This window comes from Acinonyx jubatus, chromosome F2, assembly GCF_027475565.1.
Source record: "Acinonyx jubatus isolate Ajub_Pintada_27869175 chromosome F2, VMU_Ajub_asm_v1.0, whole genome shotgun sequence".
NCBI classification, from domain to species: Eukaryota; Metazoa; Chordata; class Mammalia; order Carnivora; family Felidae; genus Acinonyx; species Acinonyx jubatus.
Window position 1 is genome coordinate 36,929,901 of NC_069394.1, and position 26,775 is coordinate 36,956,675.

At 36.8% G+C, this 26,775-nt stretch overlaps 1 protein-coding gene across 12 annotated transcripts in view; it reads left to right on the top strand.

The window, feature by feature from the left end:
• RGS22 (regulator of G protein signaling 22) overlaps positions 1 to 26,775 on the top strand; it is a 142,086-nt gene that overhangs the window by 40,366 nt on the left and 74,945 nt on the right. For 10 of the 12 annotated variants that reach the window (XM_053208421.1, XM_027064133.2, XM_027064132.2 and 7 more), the window contains 7 exons: positions 6,574 to 6,659; positions 7,312 to 7,480; positions 10,241 to 10,370; positions 12,607 to 13,216; positions 15,004 to 15,165; positions 23,690 to 23,864; positions 25,882 to 26,015. In XM_053208421.1, the coding sequence (XP_053064396.1) occupies positions 6,574 to 6,659; positions 7,312 to 7,480; positions 10,241 to 10,370; positions 12,607 to 13,216; positions 15,004 to 15,165; positions 23,690 to 23,864; positions 25,882 to 26,015 (1,466 nt within the window). The remainder of the gene's footprint in view (positions 1 to 6,573; positions 6,660 to 7,311; positions 7,481 to 10,240; positions 10,371 to 12,606; positions 13,217 to 15,003; positions 15,166 to 23,689; positions 23,865 to 25,881; positions 26,016 to 26,775) is intronic. The other 2 variants (XM_027064135.2, XM_027064138.2) reach the window with 2 other exon arrangements.

Sequence of the window (26,775 nt, forward strand, 5' to 3'; positions counted from 1 at the left end):
AATGTGTATTACAGGAGCTACAGTGCAGCATTGACTTAAGTATTATAAACATACTATATATTTATCAGTGGAAGAATTATGGACTATTATATGACTATTTCAAAGAATGTGTTTGAGCTGTCTGTTGTCCTCATGAGATAGATGCACATGTTGTACTGTTCAGTGAAAAAAGTTGTAAATGAAAGTATATAATATGATTCAATTTTTATATAAAATAAATCCTACATATGTGTTCCAAAAAACCTGTTGCATTTCTATACACTAATAATAAAGTAGCAGAAAGAGAAATTAACAATCCCATTTATAATTGTACCAAAATAATAAAATACCTAAGAATATACCTAAGCAAAGAGGTGCAGGACCTATACTCTGAAAACTATAAAACATTGATGAAAGAAATTGAGGAAGATACAAATGGAAAGATGTTCCATGCCCATGGTATGGAAGAACTAATATTGTCAAAATGTCCATATTACTGGGGAACCTGGATGACTCAGTCTGTTAAATGTCTGACTTCGGCTCAGGTCATGATCTTGCCTTTCCCAAGTTCGAGCCCCATGTCAGGCACTGTGCTGACAGCTCAGAACCTGGAGCCTGTTTCAGATTCTGTGTCTCCCTCTCTCTCTGCCACTCCCCTGCTAGAACTCTGTTTTTCTCTCTCTCTCTCTCTCTCTCAAAAATAAATAAACATTAAATTTTTTTTAAATGTCTGTATTACCCAAAACAGTCTACAGATTTAATGCAATCCCTGTGAGAATACTAACTACATTTTTTCACAGAACTAGAACAGATAATACAAAAATTTGTGTGAAACCACCAAAGACCCTGAATAGCCTAAGCAATCTTGAGAAGGAACAAAGCTGGAGGTATCACAATTCCAGATTTCAAGATCTACTTCCAAGCTGTAGTAACAAAACAGTATGGTACTGGCAGAAAAATAGACATATAGATCAATGGAATTGAATAGAGAGCCCAGAAATAAACCAACCTTTGTGTGGTCAGTTAATCTACAACAAAGGAGGCAAAGATGTACAATAGGGAAAAGACAGTCTCTTCAACAAATTGGGCTGGGAAAGCTGAACAGCAACATGCAAAATAACGAAACTAGAACACTTTCTTATACCATACACAAAAATAAACTTCACATGGATTAAAGAGGTAAATATCAACCCTGAAACCATAAAACTCCTAGACGAAAGCATAGGCAGTAATTTCTTTGACATTAACCATGGAAACATTTTTCTAGGTATGTCACCTAAAGCAAGGAAAACAAAAGCAAAATTCAACTATTGGGATTACACCAAAATAAAAAGCTTTTGCACAGTGAGGGAAACCATCCACAAAACAAAAAGACAACCTACTGAATGGGAGAAGATACCTGCAAATAGTACATCCAGTAAGAGGTCAATGTCCAAAATGTGTAAAGAACTTATACAGCTCAACACCAAATAAACAATCTGATTAAAAGATGGGCAGAAGAGGTGTCTAGGTGGCTCAGTCGGTTAAGCATCCAACTTTAGCTCCGGTCATGATCTCATAGCTCTGGGCTCTGGGCTCTCTGCTGACAGCTTGAAGCCTGGAGCCTGCTTCAGATTCTCTGTCTCCCTCCCCCACTCACTCACTCTCTCTGTCTCTCTCTCAAAAATAAATAAACCTTAAAAAATTTTTTTAGTGGGCAGAGGATTCTGAAAAACAGTATGGAGTTTCCTCAGAAAGCTAAAAATAGAACTACCCTATGCTTCAGTAATTGCACTACTAGGTATTTACCCAAAGGGCACAAAAGTACTGATTCAAAGGTATACACACACCCTGATGTTTATCGCAGCATTATCAATAATAGCCAAATTATGTAAACAGCCCAAATATCCATCAGCTGATGAATGGATACAGATGTGGTATATATGTACAATGGAATATTGCTCAGCAATAAAAAAGAATGAAATCTTGCCATTTGCAATGATGTGGATGGTGCTAGAGAGTATTATGCTAAGTGATATAAGTCAGAGAAAGACAATACCATATGATTTCACTCATATATGGAATTTAAGAAACAAATGAACATAGCAGGGAAAGAAAAAAAGGAAACCAAGAAACAGATTTTAATTATAGAGAACACGCTTATGGTTACCAGAGGGGGTGTTAGGGGAGATTGGTGAAATAGGTGATAGGGATTAAGGAGTGTGCTTGTTGTGATAAGCACTGGGTTTTGTATGTAAGTGTTGAATCACTAAATTCTACCCCCAAAACTAACATTACACTGTATGTTAACTAACTGGAATTTAAATAAAAGCTTGAGAAACCTAAAATAAAAAATAGGCAGGGGACTTGAACATACATTTTTCCAAAGAAGACATGCAAATGGCCAACAGACATATGAAAATATGCTCTATGTCACTAATCATCACGGAAATGCAAATTAAAACTACAATGAGATATCACCTTACACCAGTCAGAATGGCTAAAATAAAAAAGACAAGAAATAGCAAGGGTTGGCAAGGATGTGGAGAAAAAGGAACTGCACTGTTGGTGGGAATGCAGATTGGGGCAGCCGCTGTGAAAACATTATGGAGGTTCCTTGAAAAATTAAAAATAGAATTACCATATAATCCAGGAAATCCACTACTACATATTTGCCCAAAGAAGATGAAAACACTAATTTGAAGAGATATATGAACCCTTATGTTTATTGTAGCATTATCACAGTAACCAAGATAGGGAAGCAGCCCAACTGCCCATCAATAGGTAAATGGATAAAGAAGATGTGACCTATGTGGCTGAATATTACTCAGCCATAAAAAAAGAATGAAATCTTTGAGATCCTGCCATTTACAACAATACGGATGGACCTAGAGGGTATAATGCTACGTGAGATAAGAGAAAGACAGCTACCATATAGCTTCACTCATATGTGGAATTTAAGAAACAAAACAGACAACCACAAAAAAAGACAAAAAAAAAACCCAGACTCTTAACTATAGAGAACAAACTGTTGGTTGCCAGAGGGGCAGGGGCAAGGGATGGGTGAAATAGGATTAAGAGTACACTTACTGCGATGAACAATGAATAACGTATAGAATTGTTGACTTAGTATAGTGTATACCTGAAACTAATATAACACAGCATGTTAATCATACTTTAGTTTTAAAAAATGGACATAGGATCTGAGTAGACATTTCTCCAAAGAAGATGTACAGATGGCCAAAATGCATATGAAAAGATGTTCAATATTCATCATAAGAGAAATGCAGACAACATGGGGAGATGGGTGTGGGGAAATTGATGTGAAATGGAGAGTGATTGCTAATGGGTATGAGGTTTTCTGGAAGGTGATGAAAATGTTCTAAATTTGATTGTGGTGATGGTTTGTGAATATACTAAAAACCATTGGATTATACATTTTAAATGGGTGAATTGTATGGAATGTGAATTCTGTCTCAAAGCTGTTATAAAGAAAAGGCAGTGTGCATGCACACACACACACACACACACACACACACAAATCTCAACGAACTGTGTCTACACGCCTATTAAAATGAGTAAAATATGCAATGCACATTGACAATACCAAGTGCCATTCAGGATGCAGAGCAACTGGAACTCTCACATTGTTGAGAGAATTCCATTTTGGAAAACAGTTTGGCAGTTCTTTCTAAGTTAAACATATACCATCCTACCCATCTATCCTACCCTTGCATTTTACCAGAGAAATGAACAGTCTCTTCTGTTCACACAAAAATTGTATGTGAAGTCTGTAGTTCCCTTATTTATAATCACCAAGAACTATAAGAAAAACCGAAATTTCTTTTAAGTGGGGAGTAGATAAAGTGTGGTTCATCTCTACAGTGGAGTACTTCTCAGCTGAAGAGAAATGAAGAGGAAGGAACTAGTGATCCATATAAGAACATGGGTCAATCTCAAATGATTATGCTAAATGAAGAGAGCTACAACTGTATCCCAGTTGTATGGCACTTTGGAAAGGGCAAAACTGTGGAGAACCAATCTGTGGTTGCCAGGGCCTAGGGTTAGAGGGTGTCACTGAATGCAAAGTGACATGAGGAAGTTTGGAGGAAGTTGGAACTATTCTGTATCTTCATTGTAGTCATGGTTATACGACTTAAATATTTGTCAAAACCTTACAGAACTGTTTACTAAAAAGGATGGATTTTACTGTATGTTTTTTTTAGTTTTAAGGTTTAAATAGTTTTACCTTAGGTAAATCATTTTTGTGTTTTTTTGTAAGTATTCATTAAGGTGTCATGTTATGTCTAACAAGATTGTTCTGTACTTTTTGCCTTTATTAAATTTTTTTTCATGTTTATTTTTGAGAGAGAGAGAGAGAGAGAGAGAGAGAGAGAGAGAGCATGAGCGGGGGAAGGGCAGAGGGAGACACAGAATTTGAAGCAGGCTCCAGACTGAACTGTCAGCACAGAGCCTGATGCAGGGCTCGAACCCATGAATCACGAGATCATGACCTGAGCCAAAGTCGGATGCATAACCGACTGAGCCACCCAGGCACCCCTGTATTTTTTTGCCTTTATACTTTTTTGTCTGTATACTTTATACCTTATTTGTAAACACCTTGAAGGGACTTTTTGGCAGTTTGACTAAAAGACTTTTCTTCGATTTTGATTTTATCCCTTTTAAACTTTTCATTTCATTTCATTTTTAGATCAGATAGATGCAGAGATATTCAAAAGGGGATGGGTTGTCAGTGACCTGTTCATTAAGTAAATATTAGGCAAATTGATTTTGTGTGACTGACCAGCTTTCACAAGCCTGTAGTATTCCTCAAGGGTGTGTATTGATCTTTATATGTAGTCTGGTGCCTTTCTGTGATACGTTGAATGCATTGCTAATGAAAATTCAAGAGTCCTGTATCGTTGTCAGTGTGTAGCATATGTGGAGGCATATTTGGAGTTTTTCTAACTACAAGATCCAAATGTCCTTCAGATTTCACCCAAACAATAAGACAATCCACAAGATGTTACTGTTCAGGTGCTGGCTGCTTCCAAAGTTTCTTCTATTTTTTCATTACCTGGAAGATAGTTTTCGGTAAGGGCAAATGGGTGCTTTTGGCTGAACAGGAGGAAAGCATCGTTCCTTCAGTTTTCTGGTCTTGGAGAACCTAATGACTTCATGCCACATGCAAGCAGTGTTGAGCACCAGTGCACGCTCAAGAACATCAGCTCATCAGGGGTGCCTGGGTGGCTCAGTCGGTTGAGTGGCTGATTTTGGCTCAGGTCATGATATCGTGGTTCACAAGTTCGAGCCCCGCGTCAGGCTCTGTGCTGACAGCTCAGAGCCTGGAGCCTGCTTCAGATTCTGTGTTTTTGTCTCTCTCTGCCCCTCCCCTGCTCACGCTCTGCCTCTCTCTCTCTCAAGAATAAATAAACATTAAAAAAAAAAGAATGTCAGCTCATCTGATGTTGGCAGTACTACTATGTGAGCCTTTAGCCTCCTCGCTGGAGTTAGCAATGGTCTGTGTTGACTGATATTAATATCACAGCACACCTGTTGCTTTAGCAGATAATCAATGGAAGTCACATAAATGCAGACACCCTTGCCTCACTGACATGTGCACCTTACTGGTTGTTTTCCTTATCTAGTAGCATTGGTTTAGTGTTCAAAGTACCGACCTTCTTTAGCATTCTGGAAAACAGTGAATATAAGACAGAAGAGAATCAATGGTGAGTAAATATTTTAGGATGAATAGCAACTCAGTAACTCTTCCCTTGAGTTTGTATGGCCCTTGCAACCTCAGAATAAAGTCTAAACTCCTTACTGTCACTTAAAAGATGATTCACAGTGAGGCCTATGCCTGCTTCACCAGCTTGCTTCCCTCCATTCCTCTAATCTCACCCCGTGATCTAGTCATACTATGCTTCTCTTCGTTTCCTCTCCTGCCCACCCCTCTTCACCAGGCTAATCATGCGTTAGGTGAAAGAGTGAGTGGCATCTTCTGTGGGAAAAGCCTTTGCTGGTTTTAGTGCCTATGTGCCCTCCCACAGAAACCTGAACCTATGGTAGTGCTCTGTTATTATTGTTTACTGAATTACCTGGAAACTCCTTCAAGGCAGGGCCTTAGCTTTCTTGCTAACCTTGGTATCTCCAGGAGAGTGGCTGGGGATGGTAAATATTTAACCAAAGTTCCTAAGTTGGAAGGACAAGGGGACTGTAGTGACCATAGTGGCCTTATCAAGATTCTGGTTAACTATTTTCCTGTTTATGATTACTTTTAACCATTCTATGACTGCAAAAATACTGAAAGTGACTTTTTTTCTCATACCTCCTTCTCTAATACATTACTTAACTTCTCTGAATTCAGTTTGTTAATCTGTAAAATGGGACTAATAGTTGATGCAGGATTGTTGAGAGAATTAAAGAAATACTAGAAGGCAAGCAATGGCTTCAGATATGTGATTGGAGGTTCTTGCTCTCTCTTGTGCAAAAAGAAGGTAGAAGCAGGGCTCCTAGAAGGAGCTGGAGGTCATTATTGCTCTATTGATTAGGCCCTCATTGTCCTGAAAGGTGACTGTCTTTGACTCATTTTCTTTTTCACTTGTCCCCTCACAGTGTCTCAGTCGTGAACAAGGTATTAAGTGGATCAAAAAAGAAAGACTTCCAGCATTTCTGGAAAGTGATTGCTACTTTGAATACAGGTATTGTAGTCCCATCAACAAACACGTTTTTTAATTGCCTGGATTTTTTTTCACCTAAAATCATTTTTCCTGTACTTTCTTAGTAAAATTGTATACCTTTAAACCCACTGCATTTGTATCCTACCTGCTATGGTATGCAAGTGATAGAGCATTTGTAAAAATCACTTAACTTTTCCAAAGAGATCCCATAGAAACAGTACCTAATAAATGTACTTCAGTTGTGCTTCCTTGATCATTATGTTTTTAAAATTATCTACTTGTGATAATGGTATTTGTGTGCAAGCTGTTAAAAAACAAATATAAGTGTGTCATGAAAAAGAATGTCACAGTGGGCCAAGTTTTTCTTTTATGTTCTCTGGCTTTTAATGTGTAAGTAAGTACCTAAACATTCCTTAAATTTAAGTAAAATTTGACCTATATTTAGAACCACCATTTAAAAAATAAATAATATAAATAAAATAAAATAAATTATAGCAGAATAATCCTTAATTAGTTCTGTGAATAAGCCATTAATTTTAGCAGATCCTAAGAGAATCATTGTACAGAGTTAGGAGATTGGCTTGAATACATAAAATAAAATTTAGTTTTTTTTTTTCCCGAATTCTACCATATTTGAAACTTATTTCAAGTTTTTATGATTCCTAAAACGCAGATTAGCCAAATTGGTCTCACAAGTACGATGGAGCAGATCAGGCATGAACATTACACTCGATGCAGACTTTTCCCCCTGGGTCCTGAAAAAACCACCCAGTCCACCACCACCTGTCACTGAAGAAGAAAATGTTACAATAATGAAAAAGTTCTACATTTCTCTTGGTGAGGTAAGAGTATGAGTATTTCTTCATGATTTGGCCCTTCAAGGAGACTTATCATTTTAGGGATAGGAATTTCATTTTTACCACTTGAACAGGGGAAGGGATTTCCAGTACTTCTAAAGCAGATTTAGCAGAACCTTTTGTGGATTTATGCTGACTCATTTGCTTTGCCTTCCTTCACCTGAAATGTAACTGGTATTATTATCCTCCTGTGTGCAGAGCAACAAATGCAAGATTGAAGAACATGCTCAGTGTCGCCCGGGAAGCAAGGAAGGGTAACTTGAATTATATCCATGGTTTCATTGTTCATTCCAAATTTTTCATTATTTGGAGTCTATAATTTTTGTAAAAATAATGATCAATTGGGTCTTCTCCTCCCTCTTGCCAAAATTATTCCTCATTAGCAAAATGCATTACTGTGTAACCGTTATCAGATAAATTTGTCCTCCAGGAAGAAATGTTGGGTTGTATGACTGCTTTTGAAGAGATCTAACCTAGAACCAAATGTCCTTTTGGAGAGTCACTTTGTAGTAAAATCTGCCGTTTGGTCTCTGGCCTCTAATTATCAGCTCATCTTTCTGGAAACACAGTTCCTACACATATTCTGTACAAAACCAGGAATTGCAAATATGTGGCCCATGTGTTCCTGTTCCCCTAGATTCCATTCATGACAGACATTGCTAATCAATCATGGCAATTTTCCTGCTGAGCCAGGACTTGGCTTCAAATTCTTTTCAACACAGCACCCTGGGCAAGCACTTCCAATTGATCAAAGATGTCATACAAGAGAACTATTTGCCATCTCTGTTGGAATAGACTTATTCTATCTTACTTGACCATTTTTTTTTTCATGTGTAGTTCTTATTTAATTCTGTAGTTTGGCATTTCTATCAGTAATATTTGGCAAAAAAAAAGTTTGAGATTTTGCCAGTTGCATTATTTTCACTGACCAGTGCTAGGGATTTACTAAAAGCATATTTTTCTTCTCTCTTATACTTATTTTTAAGTATTTATTTTTTTCTTTTAGGTGTTATAGAAATGTCAGGAGTGTCATAAAAATATGTTCTCGTAGTACAGGTCAGTCAGTAAACATACAACTGGAAGAATCAATCTAGGGAAATAAGATCTAATTCCTTACATGTAAATTAAATCAAATGTGAGTAAAATTTAAGCTAGTTTATTTTTGCTATTTTCTGTGATGAAAAAAACTCATTTCTGTTCACTTGATTAGTACTTTATCTAAAATCTTCTTAAAGGCTTTTGAACTTTGAGGATTCAAAATTCCTTGGGCCCTTAAATCATTTCAATCATGACTACAAACAAAGATGAATCTTTACGATGACAGTTCATCTTTATGATGACAATTCAGCTGTATGATGATAATTCATCTTTGTGATCATTAATTTCTTTGGGTCTTCAGTTATACCATCTAAACACAAACAGTGGACTCATCTCTTTAAGAATATTAAGTGGACTAGTTACTGCTTTAATGTCTGACTGACTTCTTTCTCTCCTCATTTTTACTCCGCCATCTTTTTTTGTGCAGTTGAAATAACAAGGACTCTTGTATGTCGGTCTCTCTCAATTCCCTGACTGTTTCTTCATTATTTCGGGCTTCTCTGAGTGCTGAGGATAATGCTTAGAATACAGTAGTCACTCAGTAAATATATGTTAAATGAACATATAATTAATAATAAATGACCTGTTTTTAAAGGAAGGAAAAGAGGGAACAAAAGGAAATTAGAGTCTGTCAAAGCTTTTATCCACCCAGGAAACCTTATGTCTAAGAGGGGCAGTGACTTACTTCTCTTGCTTTTTGGTCTCCTTGTGTGGCCTGACTTGCCCTGCCAATTAGGGAACAATACCTGTTCCATTTGAGCCCTGCCTCTTTTGTGAGTATTCCTGAGGCTAAGCGCCAGCCAGCTCTGACTCAGTTGGACAAAGGAGAAATGAAAATAATGCTGGACACTCCCTTCTCTGCTTCTGTTGAACAATTTGGATTATTTTAGAAAAATATGAGGGCATTATTTAGTGAGAGGCAGGCAGAAGAATTTTCCCAGGAAAGCTGAGATGAGGGCTTCTCAGGATTGGGGTTCTGGAAGCTGAGGGTCAACTTGGGAATTACTCAGCTGGCTCGAGGTACACAAAAGCAAAGGAAAAATTGAAGGCTATGTCCAGAGGCAGCCGGAGCCAGGAATCGGTCTTTGGGATGCATACAATGCAAGCAAAGCTGTGAAAACTGAATCTATGGCAAAGGGGTAGTTGAGCCTGGAGAGGTTTTCAGTGCTCCTGAGAGTAAGTTTCTCATATTAGGGAGGACTTGTAAAAAAACACTGACCAGATCAGACAGAATTAGGGGTATGGAATAATTGTGAAGTTGTAAATGGGAGTAGCTGACAAAAGATGCAGCCAGGGACTGATGAGCCATGTGACTGCTCAAGATACAGCTGGATGGCATGAACCTATAATGAAGCCAGGATGTAGGGTTGCATGCCTCTGGTGGAACAGTAGAGAAGAATTTGATGGATATTGGGCTCATTTTTTCTTTTGGCCATCTACTATGCAAATAATCTGAATTGAGATTCCTTCCCATTATTCTCAGATAATGAATTTTTCTGTGGACAGTATTCTCTTCTTTGATGGCATAAATTTTCCTTTCATATTGTACTGTGCAAATTTAATATTACCCTAATGATGTGTCAAGATTTGTGATTGGAAGAATACTGCCAATCTTAACATTAAACAAAGGTGCTCCTTTTCTCCTAGGCCACCTATACTCAAACGAAAGATTGGTTTACACTGGCAAAACAGAGTCTGCAAACAGTATCAACGTTTTCATTACCATCTTGTGTACTCCACAGCAAAACTGAACCACCGGTTATTTCATCTGTTTCTGGTAAGCAGAAAGGACAAGAATGATTTCAGAACTCTTTTTTTTTTTTAAGTTTATTTATTTATTTTGAGAGTGAGAGCTTGAGTGAAGGGGGGCAGAGAGAAAGGGAGAAAATCCCACGCAGGCTCTGCACTGTCAATGCAGAGCCTGACTCGGGGCTCCATCTCATGAACTGTGAGGTCATCGCCTGAGCTGAAATCAAGAGTCAGCTACTTAACCGATTGAGCCACCCAGGCCCCCCTCAGAACTCCTCTTTAAATCTTTTTTCATTGTTCTAATCGTACAATATCATACTTAGTGGTTGGAGAGAAAAATTATCTCCGTCCCCATCCCCCCCTGCCCCACTTCACTTTCTATTGGTTTTTTAGAGGCAAGTTGGCATAGTAGAAAGAGGATGGGTTAGATGGGTTAAAACTTACTAGCTGTGTGACTTTTTAAAGTTATTCCACTTCTGAGAGTCTTTTCTCATCTGTAAGATTAGAATAATGACACATACTAAATGTATAGAAAAAGCCCAGCCTAGTGCCTGGTACTTCATAGGCAGTCAGTAAGTGTTTATTTTGCCTTTATTTCCTATGGTAGTTTATAAATTATTATTATTAAGCCTTTGAAATTAAGGGGTGCAAACTTTCTTTCCTCTTAAAAGTATATAATCATTCATACAACTTGAATTTTCCTTCTGTTTTTAAGTTCAGACTGTTTTTCTCCTTGAAAAGCAGATGTATTTCTACTGTGGGGAACTTTTGTGGATGATACCAACTTTTCAGAAATGTAGATGGAAATTTCCAGAAATGGGAGTCATTAACATGATATTGCTAGAGAAAAAAAAAATCTAGCAACATGATTCAGGAGAGGAACTTAGCAATTCCCTAAAAGTTGTTACCTAATTCTTTGGAAAAGTGTAAGTAAGCAGCCTTTGGGGGACAGTAAATCTGGATTCTCTAGAATTGAACCTAAATCTAGAAAGAGGAAAAGAATCTCCTTAATTTGAAAATAGGTGAATTTATAGATTTCTTGCTGTTTCCCCCAAATAGTAAAGTAGAAAATTGGAGAGCAAAGGTAGAGGAGATGGTAAACAGGAAGAGAAAGGGTAGCAGGAAGGTGATGAACAGAAATGCTAACCTTGCTCTTTTCCTCTACAACTGGGTTGAGTGTATACCCAGATCCTTTCGTAGGCTTACAAAAGTCTAATCTCTCAAGATTGTGGAAACTTAGTATCTTAATTTTCAATAAAAATTATAATGAAACATTTCTAGTTCGCTGAGATTTGAAAACTATGCCTGAGAAAATGCCCATGGAGGTGGGGCACAGATGACAACAGAGTTTTCCTGATCCATGGCATTTCAAGGGGTAGATTTGGCATGGGAAATAAAGCACTGACATCAGATCTTTCTCTGATTTCTAAAGAAGGAGAAAATAATTAAAGACTATACTTTAGAAAAAGTATAAAACAACCCATTTGTATTTGTAATCTCTCGTAAGTACTTTATGTCATTTTGTAATTTTGATGATAGGTTAAAAGTATGATAGTAATTGAATCTTTCTGAGAAAATAGTGAATTTAAAAAAAATGTTTATTTTGAGAGAGAGAGAAAGTGCACACAAGCGGGAAAAGGCAGAGAGCGGGGGAGAGAAGGAATCCCAAGTGGGTTCCACGCTTAGCAGGGCTTGATCCCATGACTGCGAGACCATGACCTGAGCTGATATCATGAGTCAGACGCTCAACTGACTAAACCACCCAGGTGCCCCTAAAATAGTGAATTTTAAAAAATTACTGATATGACTCTGGTTCTGATCTGTTCATTGACTGTTTCATCATTAATGGTAGCTAGTTTTATTTTACCATGCAGCATGAAATATTGGAATACATACAGTTATTTGATGCACATATTCTAGTGTTTAATAGATTTGGCCTTTATATATTAACATTCTATATCAGCCTAAACTATTACATTTTAAAAGTGCATAATGTCTTTTTGAAGATCTCTGTATTAGTGATATCAAATATTTAGTTCATCTGCTACCAGTGTCCCTTTTTATGTCCAAGGAAGACATAACCAATCCTTTGGGCAGGTTTTTCTCTTCTGGTACCAAATGTGGCTTTAGAACTCCCCTTTAAGCGCACAAAGTCTCTACCTGTGACAGGCCCATTTACCATGCTGGCTCTACAACATCTAGTTAATAATAAAAACATATTTGTATTCATATCTGGTCTAATAGCCTTTTATGATTTAATACAGAAAGTTTTATCTTTGATGATGGAATTCACCCGAGGACAAAACGGGACTCATGTGAATCCACTAGATTAATTTCTCATTTCAAAGAAGAAGATGGGTCTGTATGTCTACAAGACACTCCTTCTCAAGAGCTTCTGAGAATATACCTTGAAAAGCAACAGGATGCTGATGATGGCCTTATATTGCATTTCTCAACATGTGAAGAATTTTTAAGATCTTACGTAGCCTTTATTTTGAGAGTAGCAATTCATCACATTTTTGAAGAGCCACTTAGAGAAAGCCCAGATTTTATAAATTTCAACAAGGTAACAGAAGTGGTGATTGAGGAGGGTTTTGAGCCTGTTCCTGGCAGGAATGTTGTGTCAAGTGAAACATTTCAAACCTATGTCAAGTCAAAAGAGATGCTAGAACAAGCAAGTTTAAAAAGTGAGAGCATTGGACAAGAGAGCAGGGCTGATTGGTGTATTTCTCACAAAGCTTATGATATTGGCAATAGAAAAGAGTTTGAAAGATTTAAGAAATTTTTAAAAGGTACACTAGGAGAGAGATATTGGTTGTTATGGATGGATATTGAGAGGTTAAAAGTTCTTAAGAACGCTGGAAGACATCAAAGGTAAGTCAATTTTTTACTTTTCAGTAGTTTTTTTAAAAAAATTATGGAATATTAGTTTGGGTCATTTAAGCACATACAGAAAGCCTGAAGTAAATATAAAAATGTAATTTATGCTTTCAGAGGAATTAATATTAACATTTATTTTATTATAATAATATTGATCACTATTTCTGTGATTTCATAATTATCAGATACAAATAGTGGCAATTGTTTGGGTTTGCATAATGTTTCTTCTCTTAGATTCTAAACTTGCTTTCAAATCAATCATTCTTATTTATTTATTTCTTATTTATTTATTTATGAATGCTTATTTATTTTGAGAGAGAAAGAACATGCATGTGCCTGTGCATGCACATGAGCAGGTTGGGGGCAGAAAGAGGGGGAGAGAGAAACCCAAGCAGGCTTCGGACTGTCAGCGCAGACCCCAGGGATGCAAGGCTTGATCTCATGAACCGTGAGATCATGACCTGAGCCAAAATCAAAAGTCAGATGTTCAACTGACTGACTCACTCAAGCGCCCCATTCTATTTTATTTTTATAATATTCTCACGATTTATTTTTATAGAAAAAATAATTTTTCAGTATATAACCATACTGGCTTAAGATACCTTTTATAAAAGGCACCTTAAGCCATTGTAAGAGACTACTGATCCTAACAACCTGCTCTGTTAACATATCCCATGATCTTTTGTTGGATGCCACTTAAGACATTCATATCTGAGTAAGATATCTCCTAGGTATCATACTAGATATCCTCTAGAGAACCTCTAAGATCTCTGATGGGTCCAGGTCCTTGTTTTGCTGTCCCATATATTTTAGATTATGTAAGTCTTAAGAACCTTAAGAGGACCCTGCTTTAAGAAAGTTTTTATACTGTGTGTGTTCTCCTTTTTGCTTTGAAGCAGATCAACTACAGTAGATTGCAATTCTCAGTAAGGGTTTGACTGAGTACATACTAGTTACTGGGTTATTCCAGTTATTTCAATGGCATTCAGATCATGTTGTACATGCTTATAAGATCAGGGGTTACCAAATGGTTGGTTATGAAGCCATGACCTGATCGATTATGGAGTGGAAAGCCACTACTGCTTTTCAAGACATATTGGGGAAGTTATATGCAAGCAACCTACATAAACTCTTCAGGATTTACTGTATTAGTTCCTATTGTTGCTGTATCAGATTGCCATAAATTTAATGGCTTTTAAAGCAATGAAAATGTATTCTGTTACAGTTCAGAGATAAGAAGTCTAAAATGGGTAGGCAGGGCTCCATTCCTCCTGGAGGCTCTAGGGGAGAGTCCATTTCCTTGCTTTTTCTAGCTTCCAGAGGTCATCTATTTTCCTTAGTTGATGGCCTTTCCTCCATCTTCAAAGCCAGCAACATAGCATCTTCTCTTTGGCCTCTGCTACTATCCTCACATCTTTTCTCTGTGACTGACTCTCCTGTCTCCCTCTTAGAAGGACCCTTGTGATTACATTAGGGCCACCTGGATAATCTGGGATAATCTTCTCAAAATCCTAAGCACATCTGCAGAATCCCTTTAACCATGTAATGTAACATTCAGAGGTTCTGGGGTTTAGGACATGGATATCTTCGGAAGGCCATTGTTCAACCTACTAAAAATATCTTTCTTATTCTCATTATTGTAAGAAATATTTTTATCTCCACATTGGTACTCCTGTAATTCAGTGTTGGTTTTGAGATAGTTCATTACTTGTGTGAAACATTTTAGAAGTGAAAACATTTGGTTTGTTGAATATCGTGGCAATTTGTATGTCTCGTTTTAGACATCTTGAAAAGATGAAAAAATGCTATTTAGTGAGCAGTGGAGATTGCTACCTTTCTGCAGAAATATTATCAAAACTTAAACTGCTAGATGCATCTCAGTGGAATGAAGAACATTTAAGAAATATTCAGATTGAGGTTGTAAAACCCTTACTTCTCTATTGGTAAGAAAAATAATATGAAACAAACTTACTTGCTTTTACTTTTCCTAGGCTAATTACAAGTTATAATTTTTGTCTTACTGATTTATAATTTATGGAGATTTAAAATGACAAGATTATCATATTTTTCACCTTCCTTAAGTACTCACCCTTTAGATAATTCAGTGTTTGGGGTGTTTAAAATCCGTAATAAGACTGGACATTCATTTTAACTTTGTGAGCACACTACCCCTGACTTTTTTATGGTCAGTATCTCATCAAATTGTGTGTGTGTGTGTGTACATCTTGAAAAAGTTATAGATTTATTCTGAGCACTTACTATAGGCCAAGTGCTGTACTAAGGACACAAGGGTAAAATATAGACAAATCTAGTGATTACAATCTAGTAAAAGGAACATACATGGGAAATGAGTATAGTAAAAGAAAGTGTGGTGATCACACAGGATACAGAGGAGAGGTAATGTTTTACTTGGAGCTTTAAGGACTCAAAATAGGGAACTTAGAGGGGACATAGTGGAGAAGATGTGTGCCATTTGAGGGTTATTGAGCTGCCTTGTGGCTGTAATGGATCTGATTATGTTACTTTTCTGCTTGAGATCTTTCCCCACAGCTTTCAGTGCAGAGTTCAGATGCCTTAAATTAGCAAATAAGGTTATCATAATTTGTCCCTCACACACTTTTCTGGCATCATCTCCCATCTAGGTATTCCAGATTACATATATGCTTTGTACTTTTCCATATGTAGATAGAATGTTGTTTTTCTCCCTTTCTTCCTTCCTTCCTTCCTTCCTTCCTTCCTTCCTTCCTTCCTTCCTTCCTTCCTTCCTTTCTTTCTTTCTTTCTTTCTTTCTTTCAAAACTTAAATATGTCTACGCTCACCACTGTTATTTAACATAGTACCAGAAGTCCTAGCCTCAGCAATCAGACAACAAGATGAGGTTTTAAAAAGATATCTAAGTCAGCAAGAAAGACACTGTTTGCAGATGACATGATACTCTACGTAGAAAACTTGAAAGACTATACCAAAAAAACTGCTAGAATGGATATGCAAATTCAGTAAATTCACAGGATATAAAATCAAGGCATATAAATCTGTTGCCTACCTGTACACTGATAATGAAGCAGCAGAAAAAGAAGTCAAGGAATTTATCTCATTTATAATCACACCAAAAACAATAAGATACCTAGGAATGAACCTAACCATAGAGGTAAAAGATCTGTACTCTGAAAAGTATAAAACTCTGATGAAAGAAATTGAAGATGACACAAAGAAATGGAAAGACATTCCATGCTAAATTTGGATTGGAAGAACAAATATTGTTAAAATGTCTATACTACCCAAAGCGATCGACACATTTAATGCAATCCCTGTCAAAATACTACCACCATTTTTCATAGAGCTACAACAAATAATCCCAAAATTTGTATGGAACCACCAAAGACCAAGGTTGCCAAAGCAACCTTGAAAAACAAAAGCAGGAGGCATCAATTTCCAGACTTTAAGTTATATTGCAAAGCTATAGTGATCAACAGTATGATACTGGCATAAAAGTAGACACATAGATCAACAGAACAGAATGGAAAACCCAGAAATGAACCCACAATTATATGGTCAATTAATCTTCAGCAAAGCAGGGAAGAATATTCAATGGAAAAAAAGACAAGTCTCTACTATAAATGGTGTTGGGAAAACTGGACAGCAACATGCAAAAGAATGAAACTGGACCATTTTCTTACACTATACACAAAAATAAATTCAAAATGGATGAAAGGCCTAAATGTGAGACAAGAAACCATAAAAATCCTAGAGGAGAACATAGGCAGGGACCTCTTTGACATCAGCTATAGCAACTTCCTTCTAAATATGTCTCCTGAGACAAGAGAAACACAAACAAAAATAAATGATTGGAACTTCATAAAAATAAAAAGCATATGCACAGCAAAAGAAACAAAGTAAGAGGCATCCTACAGAATGAGAGAAGATATTTACAAATGACATATCTGATAAAGGGTTCATATCCAAAAAATATATAAAGACCTTATAAAACTCAACACCCCAAAAATGAATAATCCAATAAAAAATGGGCAAAAGACATGAATAGATATTTTTCCAAAGAAGACATACAGATGGCCAAGAGACACATGACAAAAATGCTTAATGTCACTCATCATCAGAGAAATGCAAATCAAAACTACAATGAAATATTACCTCACACCTGTCGGAATGGCTAAATAAAAAATGCAAGAAACAGCAAGTATTGACAAAGATCTGGAGAAAAAGGAATCTTTTTCCACTGTTGATGGGATTGCAAACTGGTGCAGCCACTCTGGAAAACAGTATGGAGGTTCCTCAAAAAATTTAAAAATACAACTACCCTAGGATCCAGCAATTGCACTACTAAGTATTTACCCAAAGGATATAAAAGTACTAGTTCTAAGGGATCCGTGCACCCCAATGTTTATTGCAGCACTATCTACAATAGCCAAATTATGGAAATGACCCAAGTGTCCATCAACTGAAAATGGATAAAGAAGAGGTGGTATAGATATACAATGGAATATTACTCATCCATAAAAAAGAATAAAATCTTATCCTCTGCAATGACACGGATGGTGCTTGGGAATATTATGCTAAGTGAAATAAGTCAGAGAAAGACAAATACTTTATGATTTCACTCCTATGTGGCATTTAGGAAACAAAACAAACAAGCAAAGGTGAAAAAACTAGAGGGAGGCCAACCATGAAACAGACTCTTAACCATACAGAACAAACGGATGATTACCAGAGGGGAAGTGGGGGTGGGGGGAGATGGGTGAAATAGGTGATAGAGATTAAGGGAGTGCACTTGTAATGGACACCGGTGCTGTGTGGAAGTGCTGAATTACTCTATTGTACACCTGAAACTAACGTTAAACTGTATGTTAACTACCTGGAATTTAAATAAAAACTTAAAAAGAAAGTTTAATTAATTAATTAATTAATTAATTAAAAAATATATTTAAGGCATACAGAAAGGTATAAATTATAGTGGGTGCCTATGTACACACCATCCAACTTAATAAAATATTACTATACAGTAGAAATGTTTTTTTAATTTAACTTTTTATTTTGAAATCATTATATATTCATATGCGGTTGTAAGAAGTAATAGAGAGGATTCTGTGTAGCTTTTACCCAGTTTCCCCTAATGGTAACATTTTGCATAACTTAATCCAATATCACAACGAGGAAATTGACATCATTCACCGGTCTTTTTCATATTTTACCAGTTACGCATGCACTTATTTGTGTGTTTGTGTATAGTTAGTTCTATTCAATTTTATCACATTAGAGATTCATGAATTTGCCACCACAGTCAAGACACAGAACAGTTACCACAAACTTCCCTTGTACTGCCCTCTTGCAACTATGCCCACCTCCTTCTCTTCCCATCCCTAACTCCTGGAAACCACCAATGTATTATTTAATGAAATAATGCAATTTGTAATCTTTGGGGTTACCTTTTTTCATTCAACATGATTCCCTTGAGATCCATCCAAGTGGCTGTGTGTGTCAATAATTTTGTTTTGCATTGTTAAGTAGCACTCTGTTGTATGGATGTTACACATCCATTCACCCACTGAAGGTCACTAGGGGTGTTTCCCCTCTTTCACTGTTACTAATCAAGTTGCTATGAGCCTTCATGTACAGGATTCTGAATGAACATAAATCTTCATTTCTCTGGGATAAATGTCTAAGAGTGAGATTACCGGGTCACATGGTAAGTCTATTTTTAGTTTTAAAAGAAACTGCCAAACTATTTTCCAAAGTTGGTGTACCATTTTTACATTCCCACCAGCAATGTAAAAAGGATCCAGTTTCTGTGCATCCTTGCCATTGTTTGGTGTTGTCACAATTTTCTGTTTTTAACAGAAAATTCTAATATGTGCACATTCTAATAGGTGCACAGTGATATCTTGTTGTGTTTTTACTTTGCCATTCTCTAATGAGAAATGATGCTGAACATCTTTTCAAGTGCTTGTTTGCCATTTGCATATCCTCTTCAGTAAAATATCTGTTCATGTCTTTTGTCTATTTGCTAATTGTTTTCTTATTGTTGAGTTTTAAAGTTATTTTTATATTGTAGATACTAATCATTAGACATGTACTTTGCAAATATTTTCTCCCAGCCTTTAGCTTGTCTTTTCAGAGACAAGCTTTCCAAAGACTTCTTCAAAGGGCCTTTGAGAGCTTCCTGGTTGGTGAACACATGGAGATTTGGGGAGAGTGGTATGCTTAGAAGGCATGGAAGCTCTATACTCCTTACCACACACCTTATTGTATACATCTTTTCTATCTGGCTGTTCTTGAGTTATATCCTTGTATTAAAAAAATCTAGACTAAGCAAAATAGTAAAAATTATATAGATAATGAGAACCAGAATTCTCATCGATGCGGAAGAGAGTTACAAATAGAAGAGAACAGAGTGAACCCTGTGGTGATGGACTGGAATTGGAGGTACAAATGGAAAATGCAATTTTCACAAACTCAAGTTACCATACTCAGTTATGGAGACCATAATTAACTGAAGAAAAAAACAGGACAAACCAAGCAACAGATGCTCATGAAGACAAGTAAGGAAAGACCTTGCAAGAGAAATTCTGAAGTTCATCACATGTGGGATTGCCCCTGGGAGGGTGAACTATGGGGACACTCTCTATCAAGGGCTTCAGGTAAGTTTCAGTCCAAACATTTCATCAGGGTAGAGGCAAAGAGGTCTTGGGCCACGTTTATTCAACCAACACAATGTTCCTATGTAAAATGTTGCTGCCTGCACCTACTATTCAGAATAAATATAACTATCTGAAAGAAAAAAAAAGAGGGGGGGGGTCTTTCACAGAGCAAAATTTTAAAATTTTGATGAGGTCAATTTTTCAGCTCCTCCTTTTATGGATTATGCTTTGGTTTCAAACTGAAGAATTCTTTGCCTAGTTCTAGATCCTAAAGATTTTCTTTTATGTTGTTTTCTAAAACCTTTCTAATTTTATGTATTACATTTAAGTCTGTGCTCCACTTAGAGTTAATTTGTGTATAAGGTGTTAGGTTTAGGTCAAGTTTTGGTTGCTTTGGTTTTTGTTTTTTGAGAGATTTTTGCTTTTACTTACAGATATCCAGTTGTGCATCTTCACTTATTGAAAAGGCTATCCTTCCTCTTTCCTTCTTTTCTATGTTCTACATTAACATATAGGCAAGTCAAGTTGTAGAGCTTCATGTAACCACCATGGCAATCAAGATGCAAACATTTCTTTTTTTAAAATTTTTTTTCACACTTATTCATTTTTGAGAGACAGAGCACAGGTGGGGGAGGGGCAGAGAGAAAGGGAGACACAGAATCTGAAGCAGGCTCCAGGCTCTGAGCTGTCAGCACAGAGCCCGATGCGGGGCTGAAACTCACGAGCTGTGAGATCATGACCTGAGCCAAAGTCAGACGCCTAACCGACTGAGCCACCCAGGCCCCCCGAGATGCAAACACTTCTGTCACCCCCCAAACTCTCACACTAACCTTGTTACACTCCTTCTCCACTCCTGACCCCTGGCAACCACTGGTCTGTTACTTGTCACCACTTTTGTCATTTTGAGAATGTCACATAAATGAAATCATACAGTATGCAACCTGCGACTGACCTCTGTTGACAGCAAAATGCCATTGAAGCATAATGCATTCAAATTGTTGCATGTATCATAGCTTATATATTTTTTAAATATAGCTTTCCAGTTCATTGTTGGTAAATAGCAATGTGATTCAATTTTGTGTGTACTCAGTATTAGAGAGGGCTAGAGCCCTCACATGGACCTGCTTTGCTTTTCCAGCTGTTTTGGTGCTCTTCCATTCTCAGGTCTGTCAGACACTTCCTTCTACCTTCGTGCCAACACCGTTCACGTCTTGTGGCTGACAGTAGTCTGTCCTACCTACTTGTATCTTGGTGTTTGTGGGGATACCTTAACATTCTGTTATAAATGTTGTCCATGAGTTTTCAGTTTTGCTATCTAGTTGTCCTGTTTGTATGGAGGGATTCTGAGAGGTAGAAAAATGAATTGGGCCACATTGCCATTTTCCCAAAATCCTCTTATCTTTTTCTTGATCTAGCTAACTCATGTGTATTTAAATTTCAAACTAAAACATAAATCATTTGATGAATATTATGAAGCAAATACTTAGGTAACCACTACGTGGGCTGTAAAATAAAACATTGCTAAGATCACTGAAGATCCCTTATTGATTACAATATCCTCACTCCTCCTCAGAGGCAACCACTATCCTGACTTTTGTGATTGTCACCCTCTTTCTTTTCTTTATAGTTTTAGCAATGATGTATGCAAATAAATCCCAAAATGTATACTTTTTCTGCCTGTTCTACAACTTTATGTAAATGGAATCATGTTGTATGCATTCTTTTGTGTCTTCTATCAACATTAGATGGGAGATTTGTCTGTAATTAAGAATTTTAGGGGCTCCTGGGTGGCTCAGTTGGTTGGGCGTCCGACTTCAGCTCAGGTCATGATCTCGCGGTCTGTGAGTTCGAACCCCGCATCGGGCTCAGGGCTGACAGCTCGGAGCCTGGAGCCTGTTTCGGATTCTGTGTCTCCCTCTCTCTCTGACCCTCCGCCATTCATGCTCTGTCTCTCTCTGTCTCAAAAATAAATAAACGTTAAAAAAAATAAAAAAAAAAGAATTTTAATAATTTTCATTGTATATTGGTATTTCTTTAACATTTCGGTTGTTTCCTACTTTTCACAAAAGCAATGCTGAAATGTGTATTCTTGTACACATAACCATTTTTCTACAGCAGCTGTGCCCATTTATTCTTTCACTGACAGAATATGAAAGTACCCATTGCTATAAATCCATGGTAGCATTTAGTATTGTCAGACTTCAAAATTTTTGCCTATGTCTTGGTGTGTCATTGGTGTCCTGTGGTTGTAACTGGCATTTCCTCGAGTTCTAGTGAGGCTGATAACCTTTTCAGTGCTTGTTAGTCATTTGGATTTCAATTGTCGTGATTTGCTTTTTTATCTCATTTGCCCATTTTTCTATTGGGAGATATACACACGCTTATGCACACACACACGTAAACATCTATACATACATACACACACATCGTATTGGATACAGTTCCTTTGATGTTTGATAGTATTATGTGACAGATGCCTTCTCCCACCTTCTAGAGATTGAGAATTAAGATGTGTGCAATCAGTGTAAATGAGAACTCATATGATGGAAGCATGAAAAATAATACAACACCAGTTTAGGATTGACTGTGACGCTTATTCCACAATATTTGGTGAATTTACATAGTGGCTAATAAAAATTAATTCTATGAATGGAATAAGAGTGGAATATTAAAAATGGTGGGGGCAGCAGAGACTTACACAGTCCATATGAATATAATGATGGAAATCAGAAAATTCAAACACCTAGATTTCCCAGTTAGTACATGCATGCTTTATTGGATAAGGATCTTGTAGATATTCCCACTTATTGGTTGATATGAGAATAAGAGGTAATTTTGGATATTTCCAAGTCTGCAAGTAAGGGTTCTGAAATATAGTTAGGATGCCCATTCAGATTTATACAGTACGCTTTCTGAATTTAAATGAATTTGAACTTTGGATTCTCTTCCACTCCCAACCTGTGTTCACATCAGGGGAATATCTACTTTCTTTCTATTTTAGAGGGAAGCAATTTTATACCAAGACCTGAAATATGGAGTGGGAATTAGTCTTTGGGCTGTGGCATCAGGGGGGAAAACCTGGTCCAAGTAGCAATTAGCATCAGGCCTGACAGCTGGAGTTAACCCTCTAGCCAATAAAGAGCCCACAGACTAAATACCAGGATATCCATCCAATTAAGTATGGCCTTGACATTGTGCCAAACATTCTTTTTCCTGGGTTTCTGGAAGTAGTGTTAGTCTGTCATTTATATAAATTGTTGTTAAACTAATTCTTACCTTCAGATTTAAGGCTTGAAAATAGATCATATGAATCACAATTCACTTTAGTAGTACAGGTAAACATTTAAAAATGTTTGTATATTTTAAAATGTGAATTTCATCTACTAGTTTTTATTTGGTATAGATAAATACTAAACTGCCTTAAAATGATCACAGGTGCATTTTATGTTCATTTTACTAGAAACTATTTTTAAAATTTTATTTAAAAATAAATTAGTTTTTTAAAAAAATTCCTTCATCAAATAGATATGAGACTTCTTTTTCTGATCAAGCAGACAGTAATTTGAATGTAATTTTATTATTTTTTCCTAATGTATATTGCCTCTTTATATGAGTGAGTGTGATTTCAGGCAGTTGGTATATCATAGAGAAGTATATTTTTAAGGCCAGGCATCAGAAACAGAAGTGGAAATTTTTAGAAAAAGGGTTTGGTAAGACTGATAATTGTGAGCACTGGTATTATAGATTTTGTAGGCTTTCCATTTTGGAGACTTACTGTCTAGCTTAACCTTAAATTTGTTTTTCCTTTGACTAGGGCGCCAAGATTCTGTGTTAGTCATTCATCCCCAGCAAAACATGCTAGTGCTGAACTGAAATTCTGGCATCTCCGTCAAGAGAAACCAAGGAAGGATGTTGACCCTTTTCCACAGATGGCAACCCTCTTGCCATTAAGACCTAAATCGTGCATTCCACAGGTATGTGATATGCAGGTAGGGTGGACATTTATACTTTGATCTCCTTATCAAGTGTATGGTAAAATATCCACGCTTGGGTTTTATACACTAATACTTAAGTTTCATCATAAGTTTTTTGGGGGGTTGTTGTTAACGTACATGCTGCAACAGTTAGGAATTAAGAAAACCTATGGTCTGTTCTCCACCAATCAGCCAGAGTGATCCTTTAAAATACATGATCAGGTCACTCACCTGCTCCAGATTTTCTAGTGGCTTCCTCTCTGACTCAGAGGAAAATCCAAGGTCTTTACACAGCTATCCCTCCCCCTGCTAACTTCCTGACCTCATTTCCTACCACTCTTCTCTAACTTAGTCCACTCCAATCACACTGGCCTCTCTGTTGTTCTTTGAACACACCAAGCAAAAATCTGGAAGTTCTCTACATAATACACTTATTTTTTCTTTTAAAGAAAGCTTGTTTCGGGGCGCCTGGGTGGCTCAGTCGGTTGAGCGTCTGACTTCGGCTCAGGTCATGATCTCACAGTCCGTGAGTTTGAGCCCCGCATCGGGCTCTGTGCTGACCGCTCAGAGCCTGGAGCCTGTTTCAGATTCTGTGTCTCCCTCTCTCTCTGACCCTCCCCCGTTCATGCTCTGTCTCTCTCTGTCTCAAAAATAAATAAATGTTAAAGAAAGCTTATTTCATTGTGGTGAAAAACACATAAAATTTATCATCTTAACCATTTTCAAGTATACACTTCAATGGTAGGTATATTTGTATTGTCGTGAAACAGATCTCCAGAACTTTTTTATCCTGCAGATTTGAAGCTACATACCCATTAAACAACTCCCCTTCTCCTCCTCCTACAGCCTCTGGTAACCACCATTCTACATTCTGTTTTTATGAATTTGACCGCTTTGTATGATTCTTTTAATAAGCTCAGCCCCCTATGGTACCACTCATTTATTGAGTGTCGCTTAATGTCGTGCTGTGTTCTGAATTACTGAAACAGATGTGAGCCCTGATACCTAGGAAGTTATGTGTAAAACATACTTAAGTAATTAATTTTATTTATGGAATTCTTAAGAAAATATTAGTAGTTGTTAGGGACCTAGAGTGTATATAAGATTTTATTGTGTGTTCTGGGTAATAAAACATTGCAAATATATTCCTTGCTCTCCAGGAACATATATTATATTCTGTTAGAAGTTGACATATAAGAAAAGTTGGCGTTTGTTTTTCAAATAACAAAACTACTGGAAATTTGGAAACTGAAGAGACAAATCACTCCTGATTTCACCTCCTTCTACCAACTATTACTTATTTTCTCTTGGTCTTGTTGTGAATCTTAATTTTAATGCGCTTATACTTCTGTATTCTGATTATTTCTTCTAACATCTACCTCACATTTTTCCATGTGTGTCATAATTTCATAATCCTTACTCTTAAATTTTATATAATGTTACATTTATGTATGCCTCCCGTACTCAGATCAAAGTTGGACTTTTAAGTGTTTGTACTTTTTTGATTCATACATGTGGCTTTTACCAAATAGTTGACTTTTTACCATAAATAACATTTAAGAATGGGAACAAAAATAAAATGTCCAAAAATGGAAGGAAATAGTTTTGTTAAGATATAGGTCTTTAGTATGGACCAGTGGTATCCTTGCTTCCTTTCCCTACCTCCATTCCTCATCCTCCCATCTCCACCCCCCAGATAGATGAAAACCTATTTGATTGTAGAATAAAGAAAAGGTTTTGTGAGGTTCTCCCTCTAGGAAAGAGTTTTCTTTCACAATGGTATGAGTAGGGTTATACCAGCCTTTGCCCTTTCTTATACTCTAAAGAAGTTGTCAGGGATTCAGCATGTTGGTTGTAGAAAAGTGGGAGTTTAGGAAAGAGTACATTTTTATTCTAGTGGGAAGCACAGTAGAGTGAGAGAGGAGATCTTCTAGTGATGAAAACAAACTCACGGTATGTGTACAGAGCTGTGCTTTGTTTCCCCTTCATATTGGCTCATTTTTCACTGGTTTATTATTTTACCACTTGGTAGAAAGAAGAATCCAATTTATTACAACATCTTAAATCTCCCAAGAAACCACCTAGAGCAAAAACGGCAGTTCAAAAACCTTGGAAGAGCAAGTCTTTGTATCTGATTTCTTCGAAGGACGATGTGATTGAGAAAGGGTAGGTGCGGCTTTTTATGTGCCAAGTGTTATTTTGCAATGGTAAGACTTTGGAAGAATTGACAATTAAATTGAAATAGAAAACTGAATACATAGAGAGTTTTTACATGAGTTCCTTGTATTTCAGTGATAGGTATTAGAGTCAGGCATAGTCTAAATTAGGAGCACAACTCCTGAGATGAGTAATTTGAAATGGATGGTGCCTCTCATCTCCAGCCTGTCATGAGCTGTACAACCAAAAGACTTCTGAGAAGATTGCCCTCCAGCTCTCATTTGGTCTTTTTCAATAGTTTGGTATTTCTCAAACTTGAGTCTTGACTTGAAGTCATAAGACTCTCAAGAATATTGTCATTATTTAACACAGTATATTTATTCATTTAGCTTTGCCCACATATTTACTCTTTTCGTTGTTCTTTATTTCAAGTAGGATTATTTTCCTTCAACCTAAATAAATACCCTTTGATGTTAACTTTGGTGTGGGATCTGTTGGGGAATCATTTTTTGTTTGCTAACTTATTACTTCACTTTCATTCTTTCCCTTTGAGATAAAACTCACATAACATAAAATTCACCATTTTAAATTTATTTTAATTTTTTTTTTATTTTTGTAGACTGTGCCTAGGATCAGCCTGAGGTAAAACTTAGGGTCTTCTTAGGTCTTTCCTAGTATGTGCATTTTCTGGGCCATGTGTGGTTACTCTCTAACTTTTCCCTGCATATACAGTTGCATTTGAGTATCCTAATCTTTAATATCTGACTTC